This window comes from Kuraishia capsulata, genomic scaffold, assembly GCF_000576695.1.
Source record: "Kuraishia capsulata CBS 1993 genomic scaffold, Kuraishia_capsulata_scaffold_1, whole genome shotgun sequence".
Classification (NCBI taxonomy): domain Eukaryota; kingdom Fungi; phylum Ascomycota; class Pichiomycetes; order Pichiales; family Pichiaceae; genus Kuraishia; species Kuraishia capsulata.
Genome location: NW_019172950.1, coordinates 1858595 through 1882144, shown reverse-complemented (window position 1 = coordinate 1882144; position 23550 = coordinate 1858595). Strand labels below are relative to the sequence as shown.

Below are 23550 nucleotides of genomic sequence, written 5' to 3'. Positions count from 1 at the left end.
ATCACGTGACACAATTTTGTCTACATAGCAAATATGCTCTTTGAAGCGTAGCGTTCATCGGTGTTCTGATTAGTTGTACAAATGTCCTAAGGCTTGCAACTTTCTAGGAGAGACTCAAATTCCTCGCCAAAGTCGTCGTTCAGCCAAATAGCCTCGGTGGTGATGTCATTCCAAAGCTTCACGTCGGAGTCTGTGGGATTGTTCCAGGTCTTTTCTATAGCCTGAAAGGCCTCGGAATTGACGGGGCCCAAAGACGGAGACTTCAAGAAGCTGGCACCATTTTGTTGAGTGCTCTCATTAAACATCGGAAGGGGTGTGTTGAAGCTATCCAGATGGGCTTCCAACAAATCGTTCCAAACACCATTGAAATTCAGTAATTCCAACAGCTTCAACAACTGTTCCCTTCTTAGTGCAGCCGGATGATTACCCAAATTTCGCATCTTGGTAAAAATCACCAGCGCGTGATCAAGATGCTCCCTTGTGATCTCGTTGACTCCAAATGCAGCGTTGAAAAGAATAAGCGTTGCCGTTGAGGTGAACAAATACTCTCTATCCATGTAGCCAAAAAGCGCGACCATGTTCTCTGGCATTAGTGCCCAAAGCGATCTCACCGTATTGATAGACGCCTGAAACGACGCGTTTATCAGGGTTAGAATCACTGAGGAACACTTGGACAGGTTTATGTATTCTCCCAGCTTGGTGTTTGAGCTCTTCAATTGCAGTACCACAAAATGGAACAACAGTGGTCGCACTGCGAGGTTTATGCCTTGGAAGTATTCTGTCATCATGTTTACTACCAGCCGTGAGATTTGGATCTCAGGCTGTGTATAGTCACAGTTGACGTACTCCGGTAGACTCTTCTTCCATTTGAGAAGGTTCATCACCAACTCGTGAACCACAGGAAGAATATTGGATTTGGGCTGTCTGTTGTAGAGCCTTCCCAAAATATCCGCATTGATTTGCGTAATCTTGACGCAATTTCTGATAAACTCTGCTTCGGGAAATATGTAGAACTCGCAGTTCTTCTCGGGATTGGACATGTCGAAGTCGTCTGGTAGATCGGCAGAGATATTGTCGTCGGTGAACGAGAGAGGAAGACCAGCCTTGGACGCAAGCATACGCTCATACATATACACGGTCCACCACAGGCGTCTTCTGTGCTCCAATTGGTATCTGTTGAATGTTTCTTTGCCAATATCCACGTGCATTCCCAAAACCAGCGATGCTCTGAGGGCAATGCCAAAATAGAAATAGGAAGCAACAGTGCAATCAGCAACCTGGAGGTAGAATGCATAAAGCAGTAAGACTTCTATTCCACTCTCACGTGCACAATTGTCAATGGCACCACTGGCAAAAAGGCCTGTGAACAGTTCACTAGCTTGGTTGAAGAAACCCGATCCGGGTAGTTTAGGTACTGGTTTCCTCGCCTTCATCCTCTTATTCCCTTTATTCTTGAGTTTATAACCATCAGGACTGTTTGCGGTACCCAGATACATCTCACCAATGGCAAAGATCAAAAGCACCTTGCAAAACCACATGGTCTCCAAAAGGGTCTGGTCTTCCTTGATATCATCGTAGTTTTCAGGTTTGAGCGTGGGCTCGTCGTTGTATATGCGTCTGAGGTTTTCCTTGACCAAACCCTCATTGAAGAAATAGAAACACCCATCGTTGTAGGAGACAAAAGTATCTACCAATAACATGGCGTAACTGTAGCTCGGGAGGGTGAAATTTACCGATATCCCGGGTCGGGAATAGGTCTTTCCCAGCATTATTCGGTAGGCGTTGCCCTCTTTTTCCAAAATAGTCTCAGTAGACCGTGGAATGGGTCCTGGAGTCTCACTAGAGTGAACGGACTCTGGAGAAGTAGGTATAGGTGTGATCAAGTTATTGACCTCCAGACCAAACAGAGTCATTGATGAAGCACCCACGTAGATTCTTTCACCAGTTCGCGAGTGGATAATTCTACCATACTTATCCAGATAGGGAGTAATCACTTCACCTTCCACCGAGACCGCTTTTGGCTTCGGCATCATCTTTGGATCATCAATTGAAGGCGTAGAAAGATGGTCCAGATTGTTAAGAGTAGGATCCACACTGGCTCTAGGTGCTTCCTCTTCTATCACCTCATCTCTGCTAACATTTTTCAACGAAGTTCTGAGATTGGCGTTCTCTATTTTCAACTGTGCTATATCCGCCTGCAATTTGTTCAGGTATTTCACAGAAATGACAATTTTGCGATCACCTTCCATGTACTCACAAGGTTCGTTTGCCTGAGTGCATCTCACACACGGTTCTCCACCGGGGCATTTTATATGTCTTCGTCTGCACCGTAGACAACTGGAATTGTATTAGTGGTAGTTCTAGCGAATGGAAAGCAATTTGCTTCCTTGGATCCACAAGATCATACTTACGCCAAAGTGGACCTCTTCTTCAACCCACCAGTTGTTTCGTCCAAGGACTGATAGTCCTCCTCGAATATATCCATTGCACCTATAATGTGCCAATGGTTTCCAAAACGGAAGTCGGGTGGGTATCCAGTTAGTCAACCTTTTTTGTCTTGTTATATCTTTGGATAACTTTTTAGATCTCCTGTAAACGGCAATGCTTATCGTAGCATTGAGAGAAATTTCAACGGTTAGTGAACTACCCGGGCAGCTATATGGCTGAGAGGCCTCTCGAGTGTGTCCAAACCATGGGGAATTCTGAAAATAGACGAGATAGTGCAAATTGCTCTTTGCTCCACCAATCCAAGATGATCAAATAGGCAGGAATGCACGTGAATCAGTATTGCGGTTCCGTGGGAGTTTCACGGATAAACCGGGAGAGGATTCCACAGCAGAGCTCGCTTGAAAAGCGAGACCAAAGCCGCACCCAAAAACGCCTCAAAGAATGTACTTGGTCGACATCCGTGGAATCGTAAAGTGATCGCAATATTGACAAGCAATCATTAAAATATAACCAGATTACCAACAGATGACCAGTCAGTTGTCCAATAACCAATCAATTTGAGCTTTACACTTTTGACCCCATTGACATCGCAATCAACTATCACATGTACAGATTCCACATGACAGGCATGAGGCTCAGAACTGAATCAGCAGCATACATGGAACACCAATGCCGAGAATTCCAGAATAGACCCGGTGCCGCGCTTACCATTTTCGTTTTTGATTTTGCGGCTTTTCGAGCCGCCCCGAGGCTCAGGCGCGACACCTTCCTGCGGCACACACCCCCTTTGCCTAAAAGGGTTAAACATAAACAAACGCGCTACCGTGCCGGTATGGCGCGTCTTTTTGCAATCTTTGCCCTGAAACGATATATGTGTAGAACCTGCTTTTGAGTCTTTCCTCTTGACGGATCCTTTTTTCCTTTGCTTCCTTTGGCACAAAGTTTAAACCAGTTCCCCATCAAAACAATACAATATTGAATAACAATCCACCGGAGCTGAACGACGCCAGGAGATTTAACCCATGCATTCCGCGTCGAACATTCTGAGGTCTTTGAACTCCGTCCACCTGCCCACTTACAGTCTGCCCCCTCAGGTCAGCATGAACCCGCCTTCGACTCCACCCGAGGCCGACGAGGCCGATCCAATAACCCCGACGATCGTGATCAGATCGCCAGACCAGCACTTGGGCATCAACCAATCCTACAAGGAGTCCTCGTTGAAAAAACAGAAAAAGGCCAAAGGGCCAATCATGGACTTCCAAATCCCTCCTCCAGAGGAATTACCGGTTATCTACGACGAGCCTGACCACAAAAAGCCGCCTTATTCGTATGCCACGCTGATTGGAATGGCCATACTGAGATCGGAAGAGAGAAAGCTCACTCTGTCCCAGATATACGGTTGGATCTCTCAGACCTTCAGGTACTACAAGAAAGAGGATGTAGGCTGGCAGAATTCGATTAGGCACAACCTTTCATTGAACAAAGCTTTCACCAAGACTGAAAAGTCCAAGGACGGAAAGGGCCATTTCTGGAAGATCGAGACCGGCTACGAGCACATCTTTCTCAAGAATAAGGCCTCGTCGAAGAGGAAGATTGACGATGCAAATGGGCCAATGAACGAGACGAAACCTTCGCTACTGCCACCTCTGCCGAGAGCTCACATAGACGAGAGCCCCATACCTGTCAAGAGATATAAGCCATCCGATATCAAGATCGGTAACGGTGAATTACTCAACATTCCCTCGTTGGGTGCACCTAGTCCAAACTGGAGAATGTCGAACGATCACCAGCCCCAGATGATCTTCAAGTCCACATCTGAGTTCTCCTCAACCACAACTATCTTCGACTCGCCCAGGCCGTTGTATGGCAATGCGAACAGAGAGTTCACCTCTTCGTTCAGTTGCAACTTCGAGCTGTCGCCTGTCAAGGTTAAAGAGACCGGCCCACTGCTTGAACCGATCACACCAGCCCGCCAGTTCAGGCAGTCCACAAATCTGACAAAGACTCCAAATTCCGTCAAAAAACTTTGGAACTCGCCCTCGTATCTGGATGACTTTTACACTTCTCCGGTGAACGATGGGTCTCCAAGGAAGAAGGTGACCGACCTGTTTGGATTCTTCAACAGAAAGGAGAACGACATATAGACGAGTCGTTGATACTTTTATTAACGTCTTTTCTGTCGATCAAGCATCTTTTACATGACTGTCTTCTGTCGCTGTCAAACTAGATTTTTGTATCTTTGTGGTGGTTTTATCGTTTGGTTTTTTTTTTTCTCGCAACCGTCTGTGTTGCGGTTTTTGGAGTGTTTGCGCTGTACTATGGGTTTTCAATTTTGGAACAATCTGGAAGAGGTTCTTGCCGTTTTGTGGCATCTGAAGTTCTCTTCTCTCTGGAAGTGGTGATGCTTGCGTGCACCATGTAGAGAGGAGTGCGTAATTCTATACTGTTATATTTCTATGAATTTTCTTATTTCGCTCTCTCGTAATATACACTCCCGGTTCAGTCCGAACTAGCACACCCTTTGCACCCGCAATTTACACACTGCTTGAAATCGTTCTGGTGAGGTACCCTGCAGATACAGGTCTTCTCTGAAATGCACTTCAAACAGCACAGATTCTCATAGCCCTGCTTCCTCCACTTGGCAATAAGGTTTATGTCTATCACCTTCTTTTTGCCCAACCACGAGTATAATTCCTTCGAAATCAGCTTCTTTTTGTAGTACATCTCGTATATGTACCTCGATCGCTGATGGTTTATCTTCAGCACCTCCCATAACGAGTCATCTCGCGAAAGGTCCTTGAGCTTTTTCGCAAATGCATCTAGCGTCGGCTGCACTTTAACGTAGTCAGCTGGTGGTTTTCTCGCAACCATTTTGGGTGGAGAAGAAGCAGAAGATCGGGGTTTTGTTATCAATCATGTCTATCTCTGCATTTGGTCTTCAAATTTCTCGACGTGCATTGACAAATTTTGCTGTTACAGGTCGTGTACCGCAAAGATCGATGTCGGTGCCGCGCACATCCACTTGCTTGGTGCTCTGCCAATGGCATTCTTCGACTAATTTCCTGAACTCCCTCTTCGATATCGGAGATAGAGTTGTATCACACCCATCTCTACACATTCATCCATTAACATGTCTACCGCTGTTGTCAAGATTGATTGGTCCAAGATCATCACCAAGTTGGGATTGTCTGGCCAAACCGCCTCCGCCCTTACCGCTTTCAAGAAGAGAAACGACGAGGCCAAGAGAGTGTTGTTCGAATTGAAGCAACAGCCAACTTCCGTTGACTTCGCTCAATACAAGAAGACTTTGAAGAACTCCCAGATCGTCTCCCAGATTGAGAAGGATATCGCTGCTTTCAAGCCATCCAAGGCCAACCTTTCCAAGCAATTGAACTTGATTCAATCGTTCGAGGCCAAGGCCTTGGAGAACGCCAAGTCCACCGAGTCCGTTGTTCTGGACGAGCTCGTCCAATTGGAGAAGACTTTGGAGAACATTGAATCTGCCAGACCATTCGACCAATTGACTGTCGATGATTTCGTCAAGGCTAGACCAGACGTCAACGAAAAGGTCAAGGACATGGTCACCAAGGGCAGATGGGAGGTGCCAGGCTACAAGGAGAAGTTTGGTGACTTGACCATCATGTAAGAGAATGAGTTTGAAGATTAGAAATTGCACAAAATTCTTGTGATTCATATATTATGACCACCGAATAGATTCGAAAAGGATACTGTCAGGCGTAGAGAAATGTAGAGGTGCGGAGTGGTCTACATGGAGGCCCTAGTCTGGGCAATTTCCGGGCCCGATAAATATATAATTATGGCTGTCAGAAAAAATATAAAACATTGTTAGGTATTCTGCGAAAGTTAATATTTTGTATAATATAGTGTCCATATAGAGGCCTCAACATTACCCTTAGTATGGCACTGCACAGAGCCCTTTTTGGAGAGCTACAGGCTGCCTTAGTCAACTCCACATTCACGCTCCTCCCACACAGATATGTCCACCCACGAAACTTTGGCTCAGGCATTCCAGAGGGTTCTACAAATAGAGAAGAGAGATGATTATGAGGCAACTTCTCAGTTAATAGCGTCTTCGCCGCTGAAGAAGCTCGAGGCCAAAGGATTGGCTATCTTGAACTTGTGCATATCCAACCTTAACGTGGGTCTCAATGGAAAGATTGGAATCGAACTGATCATCCACCCCAGCATTTCTGGTGTTTCTCAATCCTCTAAGGAAAAACCAAGATTCTCTAGAGGCGACTTCAAACTTGGTGACATTGTTCAACTGCAAAAGTACCAGAAACAAGACACTACAGCGAAACTGAAAAATTCATCCAAGTCCAAGGATAACGAGCAGCATGAGGTTGACTCCGCAGAAATCAGCGGAATCGTGACAAAAACCAATGATACGAGAATTATGGTTTCTATCAACCTGGACCAGACTTCTGCCTCGGAGAAAATTGAAGAGAAGCTAAATCAGCTGTATAATGCAGAATCCAAGGTCTCCTTGGTGAAGCTGTCAAACTCAGTCACTTACAATCGCATGGACCAATCCCTGAAACGACTGGAGGCCATTGAATCGAAAACAAGGCTCATGAGAATTCTTCTTGGTGATGATGACTATCAACCACCAACCGATCTGCAACTTGCTGACAACCTCAAATCAGTACAGTTTGTGAACCAGGGCTTGAACGAATCGCAGAAAGCGGCAGTCAACTTTTCCCTGGTCTCGCCCATAACAATTGTCCATGGTCCTCCAGGGACAGGTAAAACTTCGACGATAGTGGAGATGGTGAGGCAATTGGCTAAGCGAAAGGACCATGCGAAGATCAATCACAGGATTTTGATCTGTGGACCGTCTAACGTTTCAGTGGATACGATCTTGGAACGTCTCACAGACGTTTACCAAGATAACTCCAAGATTTTACGTCTAGGACATCCTTCGAGACTACTCAAATCAATCTTGGACCACTCATTGGACATTATAGTTGAAAACAATGACACAAGTGCGATTATAAAAGACATAATCAGGGAGATCAACACCACCACCCACAAGGTCAAAAAGATGAAAAGCTACAGAGAGAGAAGGGAGGCATATTCTGAGATTAAACTACTTAAGAAGGATTTGAGGATCAGATCGAAAAGTGCAATTTCAGACGTTATCAAGAACTGCGAGATTGTCATCTGTACACTCCATGGATCGTCTTCCAGAGAGTTGTTTGATATTGTGAAAAATGGCGAGCTATTTGACACTTTGATAATCGATGAGGTATCCCAATCTCTTGAACCTCAATGCTGGATCCCGCTGATGACCCATCTTGGTCTTGAACGACTTATTATTGCTGGTGATGACAAGCAGTTATCGCCAATGGTAAACTCCAAGGATCACAAGGTCTCCAAGGTTCTGACCCATACGTTGTTCGACCGTCTGGTTAAACTGCATGGAGGCAAGTTCCTCAAGTTTCTGAACGTACAATATCGTATGAATGATCTCATATTGCAGTTTCCCAACAGCGAGCTGTATGACGGCCAGATAGTTTCTGCCGAAAGCGTCAAAGACCAAACTTGCCTAGACCTAAAGGACGTCAAAGAGAACGACGACACAACTGCAGTGTATATCTGGTATGACACCCAAGGCGGGCTGTATCAGGAATACGGGGAGGAAGATGAATATTCCAAATTCAACGAGAACGAATGTACCTTGGTGCTCAACCATGTCGAATCTCTGATCAAGTCCGGTGTCCAAGAATCAGCAATTGGTATTATTGCACCATATTCAGCCCAGATATCCAAACTGAAGGGTATTCTTTTGGACGATTATCCAGGATTGGAAATATCAACTGTCGATGGGTTCCAGGGACGTGAAAAAGAAATCATCGTGTTGTCTCTGGTCAGATCTAACGATAACAATGAGGTTGGGTTCTTGGCTGATTTCAAACGGCTTAATGTGTCGATAACAAGATGCAAGAAACAGTTGTGTGTGGTTGGCGATATGGAATGTCTTTCCAATTCCAAAAACAAGTTTTTGAAGGACTGGGTAGAATGGTGCGAAGACAATGCAGAGATAAGGTATCCAGATGTACTATAGGGTCTCATCGAAGTCAGGCAGCCACAGGGTAACACCTTTGTCGGCAGATGCAAAGCTCCATAAACGAGGATTGAATAGGAGGATGTTTGGCACTTCTTCGGTTGACTTGATGGACTTCCCCGGTATCAGTGGTTCTTTGGGGTTTAGACGTTGCAAGTCCCACACATTCACCCTCCCGTTTCCCGAGCCTCCATACACAAATCTGCCATCCGGTGATAGCGAGGTTTGGCCAGATGTTAAGAATTTGGAGTTCAAAGGTTCGGAACCTGTCAGAGAACCTTGGAAGTCTCCGTTGAGGGCATCGAACACCAGGTGGTCATCAGTAGTGCTAACAATCAGTCTCTTTCCATCATTGGAGAACTCTAACTTTGTGATGTCGCTCTTCGTATAATTTTCGCAATCAAAAGTGTCAAATGGTGCCGCGTCGAAACACTTCGTGTTGTATAAGCCAATTTTCTTCGTTTCTTGGTTTCCGAGCGCGAAGACATAACCAGTAGGATCAAATGCAATGAAGTTTGGGGCTTTGACGTTCAAGAGACCTTGGCAAGTTGACGTTCTTGTGTCCCAAACCCTCACAGTATCATCATACGAAGCACTGATAAAGACATCTTCCAAAGGAGACATTTCCAGCGCACTTACCTGCTTCTTGTGTCCTCTGAAATATCTGATGTACGAGTTATCATGGAGTGAAAGGTATCGTATTGTGTCGTCTTCTTGCGTAGAAGCATAAATGCAGTTTTTCTCGTGATGAGTGAATCTCGCCAAATGGCATCCGTATTTTTTAGAATAAGTAGCTTTCGAATGTTTGCCCTTAGAAACGTCGTATAGTTGTATGCTCTGGTCTGACCCACACGAAATCAGAAACTGTCCAGAATCGTCATAATCCAATGACGTAATAGGTAATCCCTTGTGGTACTTGAATATCTTCGAGGGCTGAAAGCTGTACATCAGCTTTTCAGTTATTGGTACACTCATAATGGCTAATTAAAGGAACAAGGAAAGACGAATGAATGAACGAGAATACTCAATCTTAGAGCTGGACAACAATGGTAGTAAAGGTAGTGTGCTAACAGATATATTTTGAGCCGCATGGCAAACCAAGAGGCTCGTAATTGAACCGTCGAGGAAATCACACTAATACAATTACAAAAAAGGATATTGTGCAGTCAATAGAGTATGCCGGATATTTCAATGGCATTTGATTGCATCACTTTGGATTTCACGTCCATTCCAACGTAAATACTAGGTGCTGTCCTCGTTGGCAATATTGATTACGTAAAGTACGCGACTTGTGTATTTATAGCAGGGTAACCCGTGCATCGAGGTTCAAAGGACGTGTTCATTTTCGTCTGAACAAACATCTCTCATACTCTGAAGAATCACGCAACAAACGGAATAATGAGAGGTTTGGTGTTCTTGTTGTTCTTGGGATTGGCCCAGGCATTGCACTTTTATGTCGATACGGATGAAACCAAGTGTTTCTATGAGGAGCTTCCAAAGGACACAATTGCAGTTGGTAAGTTGATCTGGAGGAACGTTTGTATAAACCAATTGGTATACTAACAGAGTTGGATAGGTAAATTTGAGGCTTACGAACTAGACACGTCTACCAGAGAATACGTCCAAGTTCCAAACTTGAAGGTGGAGATAACTGTGGATGTAAGTTGAACATAACCCAACCTATTTGGAAATGTCTGATGTTGGCAGAACCGCGACTAACTTCTTTTCCAGGAAACTTTCGACAACAACCACAGAGTTGTATCCCTGAAAAATCAGCCCACTGGTCAATTTACCTTCACTTCCTTGGATGCCGGTGAACACAAGTTCTGTCTCACTCCAAGACACACTGACTGGTCCAAGAGAAGCAGACACAGAGTTTTCTTTGATCTGGTGGTTGGCGATGCCAAGGATTTCGTAGACAGCAAGAGACAAGGAGATGTGAACTACTTGACAGCCAAGACCAATGAGCTGAATAAGAAGTTGCAAGAGATAAAGAGAGAGCAATCGTTGTTCAGGGTAAGTGTCTTCTCCTTTTTGAAATACGCTTCATGCAAACCAATAATACTAACGCCTTCTAGGAAAGGGAAGCCGCCTTCAGAGATCAATCTGAATCTACGAACGCCCGTGTCGTCAAATGGACCATCATACAACTGATTGTCTTGGGAGGCACCTGCTACTGGCAATTAACATATCTCAAGGGTTTCTTTGTTAAGCAAAAAGTTGTTTGAATCAGATATATTGTCTAATTCGATCCAAGCATCCGTTCATATCATTCGAATAAAAGGGCGTAGACTTTGTAGTGGGATATTTTGCCTGTCCCGTGATGAGCTTGAGCTCGAGATGAGATGGGTGCCTACAGATTTCAGGGCTCAAAAAATTCCCAGCCAGCCCAAACCTATCATCTTATTAAACCCCTCCTTAACAAGACATTTTGCTGCCCCATGAGAGAAAAGAGTATAAACGATCTGGCAAAAGAGCTGGAACTGCTCAAACTTGAAAATAGGAGACTTTCGGAGTTAATAGCCACACCTACAGTGACAAGTCGAGAGACAAGCCAAGAGACAACCCCAGACCTAGACCTACCTCTTAGCCTGGATGAATACAAAAGATACGGTCGTCAGATGATAGTTCCTCAACTACGTCTCAACGGACAGTTAAAATTGAAATCAGCCAAAATATTGGTAGTGGGGGCTGGTGGACTTGGATGTCCAGCTCTGTATTATCTGTGTGGTGCTGGTGTTGGGACCATAGGCATAGTGGACCACGATACGGTGGATATTTCAAACTTGCACCGTCAGATACTACACTCCAACAAAACTGTGGGGATGCTCAAATGTGATTCTGCGCAGAAGAAATTGAACGAGTTGAATCCTCTCGTTATAATTATTACCCATCCAGTGGCTATAGCCAATGACAACGTCTTCGAGATCATGAAAGACTACGATTTGGTGCTGGATTGCACAGACACTCCAGCCACTAGATATCTAGTCAACGATGCAGCTGTGATTTTGGGAAAGACCATAGTTTCTGGGTCAGGTGTTAAAACGGAGGGGCAATTGTCAATTTTGAATTTTTCACAAACGGGTCCGTGCTATAGATGTTTCTATCCTTCTCCACCACCTCCTAACTCAGTCACAGCATGCTCTGACGGCGGTGTTATAGGGCCTATAATTGGGTTGGTAGGAACCATGATGGCCATAGAAGCCATCAAGGTGGTGACGGGATCGTACACTGTTGAGAGTTTCCAGCCCTTTTTGTCGTTATACTCCGGATACCCTCAACAGTCGCTGAGGACTTTCAAGATGAGAGGCAAGTCACCAAAGTGCGCTGTTTGTAGCACAAATGCTACTCTGACCAGAGACATGGTGGAATCTGGTGCAATCGATTATAGCGCTTTCTGTGGAAAAGTGGACTATAATGTGGTGGATCAACGTACTGAGAGAATAACGGTCTCTGAATATACCTCTCTCGAGACAAAGGGTTGTCTTTTGGATGTCAGACCAAAGGAACAGTTTGAGATTTGTTCACTTCCTGGATCAGTGAGTATACCTCTTGCCCAGCTACAGAGATGTCATTCCGAGGACCTGAAGGGCCTCTATGAGCCATTGTATATAGTTTGTCGTTACGGCAATGACTCCCAACTGGCTGCTAGAGAATTACGCAACAAGTTTGGATTTGAAAAGGTCAAGGATCTCATCGGGGGGCTAAATGCATGGAGCCAGGAGATCGATGACACATTCCCGAGGTATTGATCGTTTGATTACAGGTAATTTATACAGACTGGATCTCAGCGCTTGCGATCTTTTCGATCACCAACAGTCCCGATGAGGAGCACGCAGCATACCAAGATCCGGCAGTCGGGTTTTGGTTCCATGCAATACAGTGCAAATTCACACCAGCGGGGAAAAGCTCTACATAGAACCTGGCATTCTCCTTTTTTGCTGCAATCAACTCCTGCGCTGTTGAGATTCGGAAAGCCTTCAAGGAATCGTTGTAGTCCAGCTTGAGTATCTGTGCGCATACTGACACAGCGGAGGATTTAGCAGGGGCTGAGAGTTTTGGGGTGGGGTTGAAGATCATGAGCGTGCCATCTGATGAAGAAGTCAGCAATAATGGGTGCAGTATAGAAGATGCTACCGCCGAAGCAACAGAATCATGGCCCACCAAGGGGTAAGAGAGAGAAGGAAGCTTCTTGGGAACAGCCTTTACCGTGTATGAACCATCTTCGTATACGAACATGTCAATGAGAGGAGAGTATGTCACCTGTCGGGACAGTATCTTTGGCGCAATTCCCACTTCTTCGTATGTGAGAGAATTCAGATTGAGCACCACATTGACAAAATCCAATGTAGTGAGGAAAACAACATTGCACTTGATTTCTTGCTGTTTCTGGCGCCGGTCTGCTGAGGTATGGACAAAATCAGATATATTGGAAGTGACACCAGTTATGGCGTTGAGGTTCAACTGATATACGTAGGATGGCGCTTCTTCAAAAAGAGAGAACTCGGCAATTGAGCCATCTGAGGTTCCAACTAACACTCTCGATTCTGATATCCAGTCAAAAGACGTTATTTTCTGCCCGGGCAGTTTAAACGTGACTGAAGCCTCGGTGAGCTCAAGGGCCAGTTTTGGCTCCTCAAAAATCGTCGTATCGAAATTGAATATCCGGCAACTTCCATCAGAAAAGCACGCTCCTAGTAAACATGTATTCGATTGCGTGAGTCCCGCACTCCATTTCATGTTTCTCATAACACCAAACGGGATGGTCACCACCTTGACCAGCTCGGTGGAGAAATCAGATGTACCCACTCGATAAATAAGTAATCCTGATGTTTGCACCATATCAGATAAAAAAGATATTTCCTCGTGGACAACTCCTTTAGTGCGAGGCATTATGGAGACAAATAAATATTGGAAAGCAGATTCCGGTAGACCACTTTTCATCCAGGACAGCTCAAGAGGAAGGGCTCCAGAGTTAACGATCCGTCCGTGCCTTATTCCCGCTGTTGGTATCTCTATAGACTCAAAAATGCGCAATTGCTGGACTGTTTCGTTATTGAAGGCTATCCCCAAGTCTCCGCCAATATGCAGAGTTTCATAGAACGTCTGCTCATCGATGCCCTTTGTGAGAGCGAAGGGAATGTCAAGAATTTCAAATTCCTCGGGAAAGACTTCCACCTCCGAGCACAATTGGTCAGAAAGATGAGTTCCAAACACTTTCCACCTGTTCTGGGCCTTGACAATCTTTGCGATGATATCAGTGTTCAGCCCATGATACCTCAGCAGCCTGGCTTTGAAATTTGGACCTGACTTTGTTTGAAAAACAGGTACCCAAGTTTTCATTTTCAGTATCTCTTCCTCAAGCTCTGCTCGTGTAGGTGCACTCCCATCATATTTCGATCTGATGGGAGGAGGTGCAGAGGTTCTCTTTCTAGTCCTAGCAGGTGCGGCGTAGTCGTCTTCCGAGACTAGGTCGTCTTCAACGAGATCATCTTCAGACTCGTCCTTACCGCTGTCAAATTCGGCATCGTCTGCTGAGTTATCGTCCACATCCATAAAAACTCCATCGTCTTCTATGCCGCCAGTATCTTCCTCGTAGACCACCTTCTTAGTTGTCCTTGCGCGACGCGGCCTCGCGTCTATGGTCATGTCTAGGTTCATATCGATATCCAAGCCGTTTGTTTTCTTGGGACCAGAAGGTTTGGGCTTTGTTCCCTCCGGTAACGGGTATTTTCTGGGCCTTCCCCTGCCTCTTCTGGCCGGTTGCGGCGTTTCTGGTGATTCGCTTTGCATATCAGCCCTGGTTTTCCAACACTGTCTTGTCTACCCCCGGTTCGAGTTTGATGCTCGGCAAGATCTTGCAAGCCAGATAGTTTCACACTTGAAAGTTTCCGCGGCTGTTGTTTTGGAAGCGCAAAAATTCAAGGAGTATCACAGATCTGGTAATGTGGAAAAAATAATGGTTTTAGCTAGCTTAGAGAACAATTGATCCACATAAACAAAGCTAACTTGTGCTTTTGTTAAAAAATACGGTTGTGAGGTGACAAAGTGCGCGGCACAATTTTTTGGTTTAAGCCGCACAGATTTCTTCTTCATGCACTTCTCCTTAAATAGTACTGTTTATTAACGCGAAAGGGAATAAAAAACAACTGAGATTGACCCATTCATGTGACTTACTAGCCATATACTCCAAAAAATATCTGCGTTTATGTGTCTTCCTCAATGTACTCGAGCTCTTCCTTGGTATCCGATTGGTGAAGACCTCTGTCCTGGATATCTTCCTTATTCTTTTCATAATCTCTTTCTGCCCTCCATACAAATGGCGAAGAAGACATGAAGAGAATGTCCAAGTCTTCCAAAGTCCTCCTGGAAGTCTCAAGGTAGAACAGATAGACAGGCACGATCATTCCCAGATTCAAAAACCCAAAAATAAAAAACACCCAATAATGAACAGCTTTGATGAGGTATGGAACAATCTCATTAATAGCTCCTCCAGTAAGAGAAAATGCAATCACAGCAATGGCAGCACCCTTGGATCTCGTCTGAAGCGAAAAGATTTCAGAGGGATATAGCCAACAGACAGTCAGCCATGTACTTCCGTACGCAAACGTGTACAGGTACAGAACAGCACAAATACCGTTGCCCATGGCGGTTATGTTTGACGCATCTGGATCAGCACGAATTTTATAGGCAAGGCCACCACCGATAAAAAGTACCACAAACATACTGACAAGGCCCGACAACATTAGCTTACGACGACCAACGTTATCAATCGTGTATATTGCCGTGGCCAGCGATAGCCAATATACGAAAAAGTTACCTCCAGCCAACAATGTGGATCTGTTTGCTGAGAATCCAGACAATTGAAACATTTGCGGGGCATATGTAGCAATGAAGTCGATTCCTGTAAGCTTCTGCATCACCTGTACACCAGCACCGAGTACAACACGGCGAAGGTTGTGCATTGGATCTTTCTGGCCAAAAAAGGGCATCAAAAGAGTTTTCCAGCCAACAGCATGGCCAACCTCCAAGTTCAAGTCCATAAGAATGGCGCTCATCTCCTCGTCAATTGCTTCTGGAGAAGGATCTAGACGACACCTCTCCAAAACCAACTTGGCCTCTTCAACCTTGCCTACAGAGAAAAGGTATCTTGGAGATTCAGGGAAGAACGGAATGGCACACATGTTGATGAATAGAAAGAGCATTTGGAACCCAATTGGAAATCTCCACGCTAATGGTGCACTCTCATGAATAGACAATCCATATTCCATCCAGTACACAATGGTGGACCCAGCCAGTGCCAGGGTGAATTGAGTAGCCACAAACATACCTCTCATCCGAGGTTCTGCAATTTCTGAAGTCCAAAGAGGAACCACCGTATTCAAATGGCCACAACCTATTCCGTTGATAATACGTGAAAACATCATCCAGGTAATGTTCTGGGCTGAGCACTGCAGAGCCGCCCCAAGCAATGCCCAAAGGCATCCCAGGAAAGCGGTTCTCAATCTTCCAATCCTATCAGCATACGAACCCACCATGATCGCACCAAGACCAAAACCAAGAAACCAGATCGAAACAATTCCACCTTTCGCAGCAGAGTCTCTATCGGTTCCATTGTTAACGCCCATCAGCCGTTCGTAATCCACGTTGTCGTTGACTTGTGACATAACAGAGGCATCATAACCGAAAAAGATGATAAACGATCCTGATAGGGCTAAGATACAGTTGATCATCTTCCGGCCCTCAAACTTCAACAATCTGTTGATGCTAGGGCCGGGAACGTATTTCGCCCATGACGCCTCTAGCACAGGGCTAAACTCCAGATTTTCGGCGCCATTTTGGTCCTCTTTTGGTGTTTTTTGCTCCATATTGTTCTATTGCTTTCCAGTAAATATCTCAGATCTTATTTCTATGCATACCAAGCCATCCTCAACATATTTATAAGCTTAGACGTAACTGTTATGTCCAGCTAATGCATGGTGTAAATGCGGGGAACGCTGTGCGTCATCTGCAAGAAGTAAAAATACGCCGCGTTCGGTTCAAAGATGTGCCCCTGTCGCGCGTAGCGCTGGGGGGGACAGAGGTGGGGGACACAGAATTTTTGAGGGATAAAAGTTCTCCGCTCGCCAATTCTGGTTGAAGATAGCAGGAAATTATCTTGAAAATTACCACAATTAATAGAATAGACTTGATTTGCAATGGGTGTGACGCTTCCCTCTTTTGATGAGTTGCCCAATAAGTACAGGTACTGGAAGTGGGGTCCTCCGGGCTCCGAGGCTGAAGGAAAGGGTATGCTGAATATTCTAACCTCAGATGTTGTTCAAGCTGCATCTAAAGAGATTCAAACCGGTGAAAGGGTAGCAATTGGGTGGAAATTCAACAAACCAGACTACCCACCCCTTCATAGAGTCGAGTTCAAGCTAGACATCAAGTACATCAACGACCCGATAGCTTTTGACGACGAGATCAGCATCAATCCACAATCAACCAGTCAATGGGACGGTTTCAGACATTATTCGCAGCGGATTAGATCTGGAGATGACGATTTATTGGCTACAGCGGAAAAAGAAGCCTCATTGAGTGAGAGGGAAAAAAGAGTCTTTTATGGGGGTACGAAGCACTCCGAGATCTTGGATTCTTCTTCTGATAGAATCTCGATTCACCATTGGGCCAAGCAAGGGATTGTCAGTCGCGGTGTTTTGATTGACTACAAGTCTTGGGCCGATAAGAAAGGAATTGAGTACTCGTGTTTCTCTGTTCACCAAGTCAGACTCTCTGATATCCTTGAGATTGCCAAAGAGTCCAACATCGAGTTCAGACAAGGCGACATTCTATTCATCAGAATTGGTCTGATCCCGGAGTGGGAAGCCATGTCTGCCGAGAAGCAGAAGGCCTATGGTGACAACGGACCTTACCACCATTGTGGAGTTGAACAGAACGAAGCAGTTGCAAGATTCCTATGGGATAACCATTTTGCTGCCGTGGCTAGTGACTCTATTGGATGGGAGGTCTACCCTACTCAGAACCCTGGATTCCATCTCCACGAATTTCTCCTTGCCGGTTGGGGTGTGCCAATAGGTGAACTCTTCGATCTTGAAGGATTGAGTGAACTGTGTAAGAAACACAATAGGTGGTCGTTCTTCTTCTCGTCTGTTCCTTTCAACGTGGTCGGAGGTGTGTCCTCAGCTCCAAACGGACTCGCCATTTTTTGAAAATAAAAAAAACCAAGTTTCAGTTTATGGTAAATTTTTAGTAGTATGATCATTCACGTATTGTGTCCATCTATATTTCTATGCTTTTTGGCCTCGTATCTCGGCAACTGTCTTGCTGAAATCCGGGGTACTCTTGAACTCCACCTTACCGTCCTTCACCGTTGCGTACTTCAAAAAGTCTGCGGACGATCTTTGTGGCTGCAAAAACTTGCCTTTTTCAGTGATGAACTTCTCCGTGTCTGCTATCCCTGGTTGGTTTCCCAGGCTGATCTTGTCGGTACCTGAACCGGTCTGCAGAAGAATGGAGCGTGGGCCTTTCACTTGCACGAACCCGCCATTACCAACAAGAGACTCGTTCAGAGAGCCGGATGCAAATCCGATCAGCTTCGCAGCTTTTTCAGTTGTCCAACTAGCGACCGTCTTCAGTTGCGTCCAATATTTGTTCTCAGTAACTGCATCGTCCGGGTTTATGATGGGTTCTGGTCCAGTTTCTTCGGTTTTTTCGGTCTCTTTCAAGTTTCTCGAAAGAGTCTTTCCACTAATGCTGCCATTGCTCAGCTCCGAATGACCATTGACACTGATTGCCAGTATTGATTCACGCTTGAGAAGTAATTCTTCGCCCTCACCCAGGGTTATTTTATACACCTGTCCGTCACCAACCAACGAGATGGTTCCTCTTCCATTCGCCAATGTGTATCCAGCATTCCAAGCTCTGAATAATCCGGAAGCGCGAGGAAAAACATGGAGGTTCAGGAATAGAGAAGCTCCAGTGTAACACTGTATGGCTTTTGGTGGTACTATAACCCAATCAATGCGACCATCAAGGACCAAGTTCACGAACGAGCGTTGTGCGTCGCTTCTGTTAGGTATCCAGCGAGAAAGTTTGCGAGCCTCGAATGCTGAGACGAGAGCGTTGAGGGGAACTGTAGAAGTAATCTTCTGGTATGTTGAAGAAATTCCACCGTAGTAGAATCTGCTGACCGCATTACGGATCTCCAAACTTGACGTCAATTTGTTAATGATGGAACCATTGCCACCTCCATAGAGTGACATTAAAGACCCTTTTTTCAAGTATATAGGCACCGAGGGTGGTATACTAACTGTGAGTATAGATGGAGGTGTTCCAATGGTTGTGAAAATTGGCTCTGAATAATGTTAGATCAATATTTTGCGATGAAGCCTGAAACTTCAACTTACCATCTCCGCTGGCTATGGTCTTTGGAATTGACTCCGCTTTAGGAACGGCCGAAACTTCAGTCTGATCAGCAGATGTTGTTGTAGTCAATGTTGCGGCCGAGGTCACTGAAGGTGTCTGTAGAATTGTAATGCTACGTTTGAAAACGTGTAACTTTGAAAGCTCTTGCCGCCAAATCGTGTGTCTCATTTTGATCTGGGACCTTGTTGGAGGAAATATACTGTCAATGCGGCTAGATCAGTACAACTCGTTCTTGGAATCGCGGATGATTTAAGCAAATGGCATCGAAGTATATGTGCTCTCTCTAAAATATGGGTCACGTGACCAAAGCATTGCAGCATTGGAAGGTTCATCTACAACATCGAAACCTGTTGTGCAAGATTTGAATTGTACTCTTCCTCGGATCATGGATTTGAAGGGTGAAAAGATATTTGTACTAGCATTAGTAAGTTCATTCCGAGGTTTTCGTGTTCTTTCGATATGCTGACATTTTCCACAAGGCTGTTGCTTATGCTCGTGTCAAAAGAAGGCATGATCCTGCTTTGGCTCTGGTTTCAACCACCAATTTTTCATCATGTCAAATAGGGAAACACATAAACAGTCTTGCTCCAATATCAAAGGGATTGAATATTGTTCCTTCCTCTGGTATAGAACTTTCCAAGAAAGATACAAGGGCTCTTTCTTCTCATCATGATTTACTCAGCACGCTCGGGATCTCGCTTGGTGATAAGCCTGCCACTATTGTTGCTTCAAGGATACAGTCCATTAAGGATGTTCAAAAAATCATTCGTTTTTGCAAGACATTGTTACATATAGAAGCACATAAAGTGACGCAAAGAATATTTCGCTCTTTGAGAAGAACAATAGCGAGATCAGATTTGAGGATAGACGATTCTGATACATCCAGGGAAATTTCGCAACTTTTCTTCAACATGAAGACAATTTTTCTTTATACCTTGACTAGTGTTAAGTCTCATCTTGAGAGCAAATTGAGATTTTGCAGTTTGGTCTATGCGGCGATTCTGAGGAAGCTTTTGCTTAGTCATGCCAACTCTCGCGAGAGTCAAGTCTATCTTACAAATCTGTATCATTCTGAACTGTGTGGTATCTTTCACTTTCTTGAATTGGTGTTTACTCAAGTGTGTTTGAGAAAAGAGGTTCAGTTGACTGAAAATTCTTCAGCTTGGGAAACATATCGAGAAACAACGCAGAAGTTGGAAAATGAGAGGTCCAGGTTGCGGACAAGACTGAATCGGATTTCATTTAATTCAAAATTGATTTGTTTCTTGTCATTCGAACTAATCAACTTACTTCGGCTACTGGTTTGTCAACTTATTCCTGCACAGCAGGCAAGTTTAGTAACTGATTCCCAGATCACCAACATTCTCAGACTAAAGCATAGGCTACTTTCGCTGATGGTGGCAGCCGAGGATTCACAAGCGCTGAGGCAGTTCTACAACATTGATTGGAACTTCTTTGAAACCAGAAACATTTGAGTGCATATCAGGAGCGGTACTAACTAAGATTATTTACATATAGCCTAGATCCGCTCAAGTCAGCTAGAGGCTCCGTTTATCGTGGCATCTTTCTCCCTGATTGGATCGAAATAGGCATGGGCCATGGCCTCTTTTGCAGTAAGTCTCTCTTGGTGGTCATACCTCAGGAGTCGATCAATGAAGTCAATCGCTTCTTCAGAAGTCAAGTGCTGGTTGGAAGTGTTGATGAATCTCACCCAGGGCTTCTTTCCATAGTATCCCAAATCCTCATATTGAGGACCAAGGGAGAGGTTGTATCTTGCGAGGTACTCTTCAAAATCATCAGACCCTAGAACTCTCACAATCTGCACAAGCTGGTCTGTGTTCGACTTTCCATGGAAAAAGGGCTCTCTCCGGAAGATAATTGAGGCAAGCGTTGCTCCAAAGGACCACAAGTCTAGCGAGTAATCATATAGTCTATAGTCAACAAGTAACTCTGGTCCTTTGAAATACCTGGAGGCGACTCTAACATTATACTCGGTGTTTGGATGGTAAAATTCGGCCAATCCCCAGTCAATGAGTCTCAGCTTGGATTTGGAATGATCAATCATAACATTGTGTGGTTTGACATCTCTGTGCATGATGCCCATGGAATGACAATAGTCCAGGGCTTTCAGTAACTGATACATGTAATATCTGATATCCAAATCTGTCAGCTTCGGATATAGTATTCTGAACTCCACATTATCGACATGTTCCAAGACTAGAGCTGGAGTTTTTGAGATAGGATCCCTCACCAAATCTAGTAGCTCAACGATGTTGGGTCCTCCATTCAGGTTGTGCAATATTTTCACCTCACGCTTGATCTTCTTCCTCTTAATTGGCTTCAGGACTTTCAATACTACCTTGTTCCCCGCCGGGATCTCGTAGCCTTCAAACACTTCTGAATACTTTCCTCTCCCCACCTTCCGTATGATTTCATACTTCTCTGGCGAACCCCAGGATATGCTTATATTCTCATAGTCAAAATAATCCTCAGGCTTGTTTTTGTTGGCCCAAGTGTAAACCCTGGCAACGGGCGATGCCGCTGATTCTGTCTTTTTGTGGCTCATCTTTTTCAACCTCACGTAACGATCTGATAATGGAGCCCCGTAAATGCCTTCCGAAAAACTCTTTGAAACAATCAAATTAAAAACTCAAACAAAAAGCTCCCAACTATCTCAAAATCACTACTAGCACCGCCCCTTTGATGAATTATCGTCAGGCCTCTATAGGGTGCTGAAGTGTAAGGTTTTGTCCATGGTTCTGATAGACTACGCTGAATTGTTGAACTGTTGTTACGTAATCGCAAATGGATCACGTGATCAGATTTGATATAACTGTTTGATGCATAATGCTCAGTAAGTGTTTATATTCTTAGCCACGGTAAAAGAAATAGTTACATCTTTATGATTTTGGGTCAAAAATTTATTCATGAGCGTGGAATTGTCCAGGTGAAATAATGTGAAACGGTGGTGAGGCTCTTACAGACCTTGGATTCCCTTAACAACTTCCTGTTGCCTATTTCTCTCGCTCTTGGTGACCTCTATATCCTGAGTGGATCTAAGATCACCCAGAATATCTCTTGTCTTCCCAAAGTAAACTTCCTGCAGCATGTTTCTGAGCTTGGACTCGATTTCCTCAACCATGGAGCCTATGCTGGAGATATGGGAATTGCTGTCAGTGTACGTCTGTGACTTCTCAGTTTGTCTGGTCAAATTCCCTGACAGATAAATGGAATTGTCACTGTTATCTTCTGTCGAGAGGTCCAAGATAACAGTGGATGTGATCTTGTATGCGGCGGACTTTCCGGAGCCCGGGACAACTTCAAACACGTGGATAGAGTCCCAAGACCCGGCATCTTTGGTGTTGGCGTCAATTTCCTTTTTCAGAAGAACGACTCCAGCAAACTCCACTGATCCTGATTCATCCACATCTGTGTCCTGGTCCCAAAGGTACACGCTTGAGATACCTCCCTCGTAATACAGGTCCCTGTAAATATCGAAGGAGTCGTTCGCGTACTGCTCCAATTGCCTCAGAACTTTTGAAGGATGAGGAGCCTCGGCCTCATCTTCTATTGATGGGTAATATTTGTTGCTCCATGGCGATCTGAAGGAGTCTCCATCACGATTGTAGTCGCAGGTCAGGTAGTTCTTACCTGTTTCCTGGCATCTTTGCACCTTCAATGGTTTGTCTACCGAGGAAAGCAAGTCTTCAGCAAGATCCGGAACCAGTCGGCACAAGTTTTCGAGATGTGTGCTGATGTTTTTGGGGTCTAACCTTCTGAGGAGGTCAAGGGATGCATCGAGAGCTTCGTCAGACTAGCGGTAAGAAATCGTTAATATGATGCTAACTGAAGTAGCAAACGGGTCAGAAATCAACATACCATCTTTGATAAAACTGGATTCAAACAGATTTTATCGGAGTTAAATAAGTCTGTATCAAAGGATGATCTGCTGTTAACGAGTAAACCCGGGTGGTCTTCATAGTGTCTCGATTGATGGCACGTTGCTACTTGACAGAGTCTTTCGATCCAAGAAAGTTTCACCCGGAATCACCGTCCAGTCAATAGTGGAGAACCAATCGCACAATGTTTGAGCAAATTGTGCCCTATTTGCCTCAAACGTCGGGATTGCTGCCCAAATGGTTGGTCTTTGTGAGTTTTTGCATTTGCTTTTGATTGGTCAATTCATGCCGTCAGAGGTGACCTTGGGGACGAGGCATACTAACCAATCTTAGATCTCTGCAGTTTCAATATTCAACTCAGCCCAAACGTATATCTCGGGCCTGGAGTTGACCAGAAGAGTCTATGAGAACAAGCCTTTGGAGACTACGGGCCTTTCTGCTCGTACCTTTGGTACCTGGACTCTTATCAGTGCAGTCATCAGGGGATACGGTGCCTACTATATCACCAATCCCCAGGTCTACGACATTACGCTTTGCTCGTACTTCATTGCCATTGCCCATTTCGGTTTGGAGTGGTTTGTCTACAAGACTGCAAAATTTGGCAAGGGTTTGCTGGGACCTTTGATAGTGGCTACCACCAGTATCACTTGGATGCTTTCGCAAAGAGGGTACTACCAATCTTTGTAG

At 44.8% G+C, this 23550-nt stretch overlaps 15 protein-coding genes across 15 annotated transcripts; 8 read left to right on the top strand and 7 right to left on the bottom strand.

Annotated features, from left to right (window-relative positions):
• Positions 1-86: 86 nt before the first annotated feature.
• On the bottom strand, positions 87-2485 carry KUCA_T00001017001 (uncharacterized protein; the record flags this gene model as incomplete). The annotated part of the gene is made up of 2 exons (XM_022605614.1): positions 87-2337; positions 2412-2485. The coding sequence occupies 2 exons, from the start codon at positions 2483-2485 to the stop codon at positions 87-89; spliced, it is 2325 nt and encodes a 774-aa protein (XP_022457065.1).
• Positions 2486-3470: 985 nt separating this feature from the next.
• On the top strand, positions 3471-4592 carry KUCA_T00001016001 (uncharacterized protein; the record flags this gene model as incomplete). Its single annotated transcript, XM_022605613.1, has 1 exon — positions 3471-4592. The coding sequence occupies one exon, from the start codon at positions 3471-3473 to the stop codon at positions 4590-4592; it is 1122 nt and encodes a 373-aa protein (XP_022457064.1).
• Positions 4593-4947: 355 nt separating this feature from the next.
• KUCA_T00001015001 (uncharacterized protein) lies at positions 4948-5319 on the bottom strand (the record flags this gene model as incomplete). The annotated part of the gene is made up of 1 exon (XM_022605612.1): positions 4948-5319. The coding sequence occupies one exon, from the start codon at positions 5317-5319 to the stop codon at positions 4948-4950; it is 372 nt and encodes a 123-aa protein (XP_022457063.1).
• Positions 5320-5578: 259 nt separating this feature from the next.
• KUCA_T00001014001 (uncharacterized protein) lies at positions 5579-6094 on the top strand (the record flags this gene model as incomplete). The annotated part of the gene is made up of 1 exon (XM_022605611.1): positions 5579-6094. The coding sequence occupies one exon, from the start codon at positions 5579-5581 to the stop codon at positions 6092-6094; it is 516 nt and encodes a 171-aa protein (XP_022457062.1).
• A 351-nt stretch (positions 6095-6445) lies between these two features.
• On the top strand, positions 6446-8536 carry KUCA_T00001013001 (uncharacterized protein; the record flags this gene model as incomplete). The annotated part of the gene is made up of 1 exon (XM_022605610.1): positions 6446-8536. One exon carries the CDS (start codon positions 6446-6448, stop codon positions 8534-8536), a length of 2091 nt encoding a protein of 696 aa, XP_022457061.1.
• Positions 8537-8618: 82 nt separating this feature from the next.
• KUCA_T00001012001 (uncharacterized protein) lies at positions 8619-8927 on the top strand (the record flags this gene model as incomplete). Its single annotated transcript, XM_022605609.1, has 1 exon — positions 8619-8927. The coding sequence occupies one exon, from the start codon at positions 8619-8621 to the stop codon at positions 8925-8927; it is 309 nt and encodes a 102-aa protein (XP_022457060.1).
• Positions 8928-9934: 1007 nt separating this feature from the next.
• KUCA_T00001011001 (uncharacterized protein) lies at positions 9935-10764 on the top strand (the record flags this gene model as incomplete). The annotated part of the gene is made up of 4 exons (XM_022605608.1): positions 9935-10052; positions 10113-10195; positions 10268-10552; positions 10615-10764. 4 exons carry the CDS (start codon positions 9935-9937, stop codon positions 10762-10764), a joined length of 636 nt encoding a protein of 211 aa, XP_022457059.1.
• A 213-nt stretch (positions 10765-10977) lies between these two features.
• KUCA_T00001010001 (uncharacterized protein) lies at positions 10978-12288 on the top strand (the record flags this gene model as incomplete). The annotated part of the gene is made up of 1 exon (XM_022605606.1): positions 10978-12288. The coding sequence occupies one exon, from the start codon at positions 10978-10980 to the stop codon at positions 12286-12288; it is 1311 nt and encodes a 436-aa protein (XP_022457058.1).
• A 19-nt stretch (positions 12289-12307) lies between these two features.
• KUCA_T00001009001 (uncharacterized protein) lies at positions 12308-14329 on the bottom strand (the record flags this gene model as incomplete). Its single annotated transcript, XM_022605605.1, has 1 exon — positions 12308-14329. The coding sequence occupies one exon, from the start codon at positions 14327-14329 to the stop codon at positions 12308-12310; it is 2022 nt and encodes a 673-aa protein (XP_022457057.1).
• Positions 14330-14742: 413 nt separating this feature from the next.
• Positions 14743-16404, bottom strand: KUCA_T00001008001 (uncharacterized protein; the record flags this gene model as incomplete). The annotated part of the gene is made up of 1 exon (XM_022605604.1): positions 14743-16404. The coding sequence occupies one exon, from the start codon at positions 16402-16404 to the stop codon at positions 14743-14745; it is 1662 nt and encodes a 553-aa protein (XP_022457056.1).
• A 330-nt stretch (positions 16405-16734) lies between these two features.
• KUCA_T00001007001 (uncharacterized protein) lies at positions 16735-17748 on the top strand (the record flags this gene model as incomplete). Its single annotated transcript, XM_022605603.1, has 1 exon — positions 16735-17748. One exon carries the CDS (start codon positions 16735-16737, stop codon positions 17746-17748), a length of 1014 nt encoding a protein of 337 aa, XP_022457055.1.
• A 78-nt stretch (positions 17749-17826) lies between these two features.
• On the bottom strand, positions 17827-19132 carry KUCA_T00001006001 (uncharacterized protein; the record flags this gene model as incomplete). The annotated part of the gene is made up of 2 exons (XM_022605602.1): positions 17827-18893; positions 18946-19132. The coding sequence occupies 2 exons, from the start codon at positions 19130-19132 to the stop codon at positions 17827-17829; spliced, it is 1254 nt and encodes a 417-aa protein (XP_022457054.1).
• Positions 19133-20498: 1366 nt separating this feature from the next.
• Positions 20499-21530, bottom strand: KUCA_T00001005001 (uncharacterized protein; the record flags this gene model as incomplete). Its single annotated transcript, XM_022605601.1, has 1 exon — positions 20499-21530. One exon carries the CDS (start codon positions 21528-21530, stop codon positions 20499-20501), a length of 1032 nt encoding a protein of 343 aa, XP_022457053.1.
• Positions 21531-21941: 411 nt separating this feature from the next.
• KUCA_T00001004001 (uncharacterized protein) lies at positions 21942-22762 on the bottom strand (the record flags this gene model as incomplete). The annotated part of the gene is made up of 2 exons (XM_022605600.1): positions 21942-22669; positions 22738-22762. 2 exons carry the CDS (start codon positions 22760-22762, stop codon positions 21942-21944), a joined length of 753 nt encoding a protein of 250 aa, XP_022457052.1.
• Positions 22763-23047: 285 nt separating this feature from the next.
• On the top strand, positions 23048-23550 carry KUCA_T00001003001 (uncharacterized protein; the record flags this gene model as incomplete). Its single annotated transcript, XM_022605599.1, has 2 exons — positions 23048-23113; positions 23197-23550. 2 exons carry the CDS (start codon positions 23048-23050, stop codon positions 23548-23550), a joined length of 420 nt encoding a protein of 139 aa, XP_022457051.1.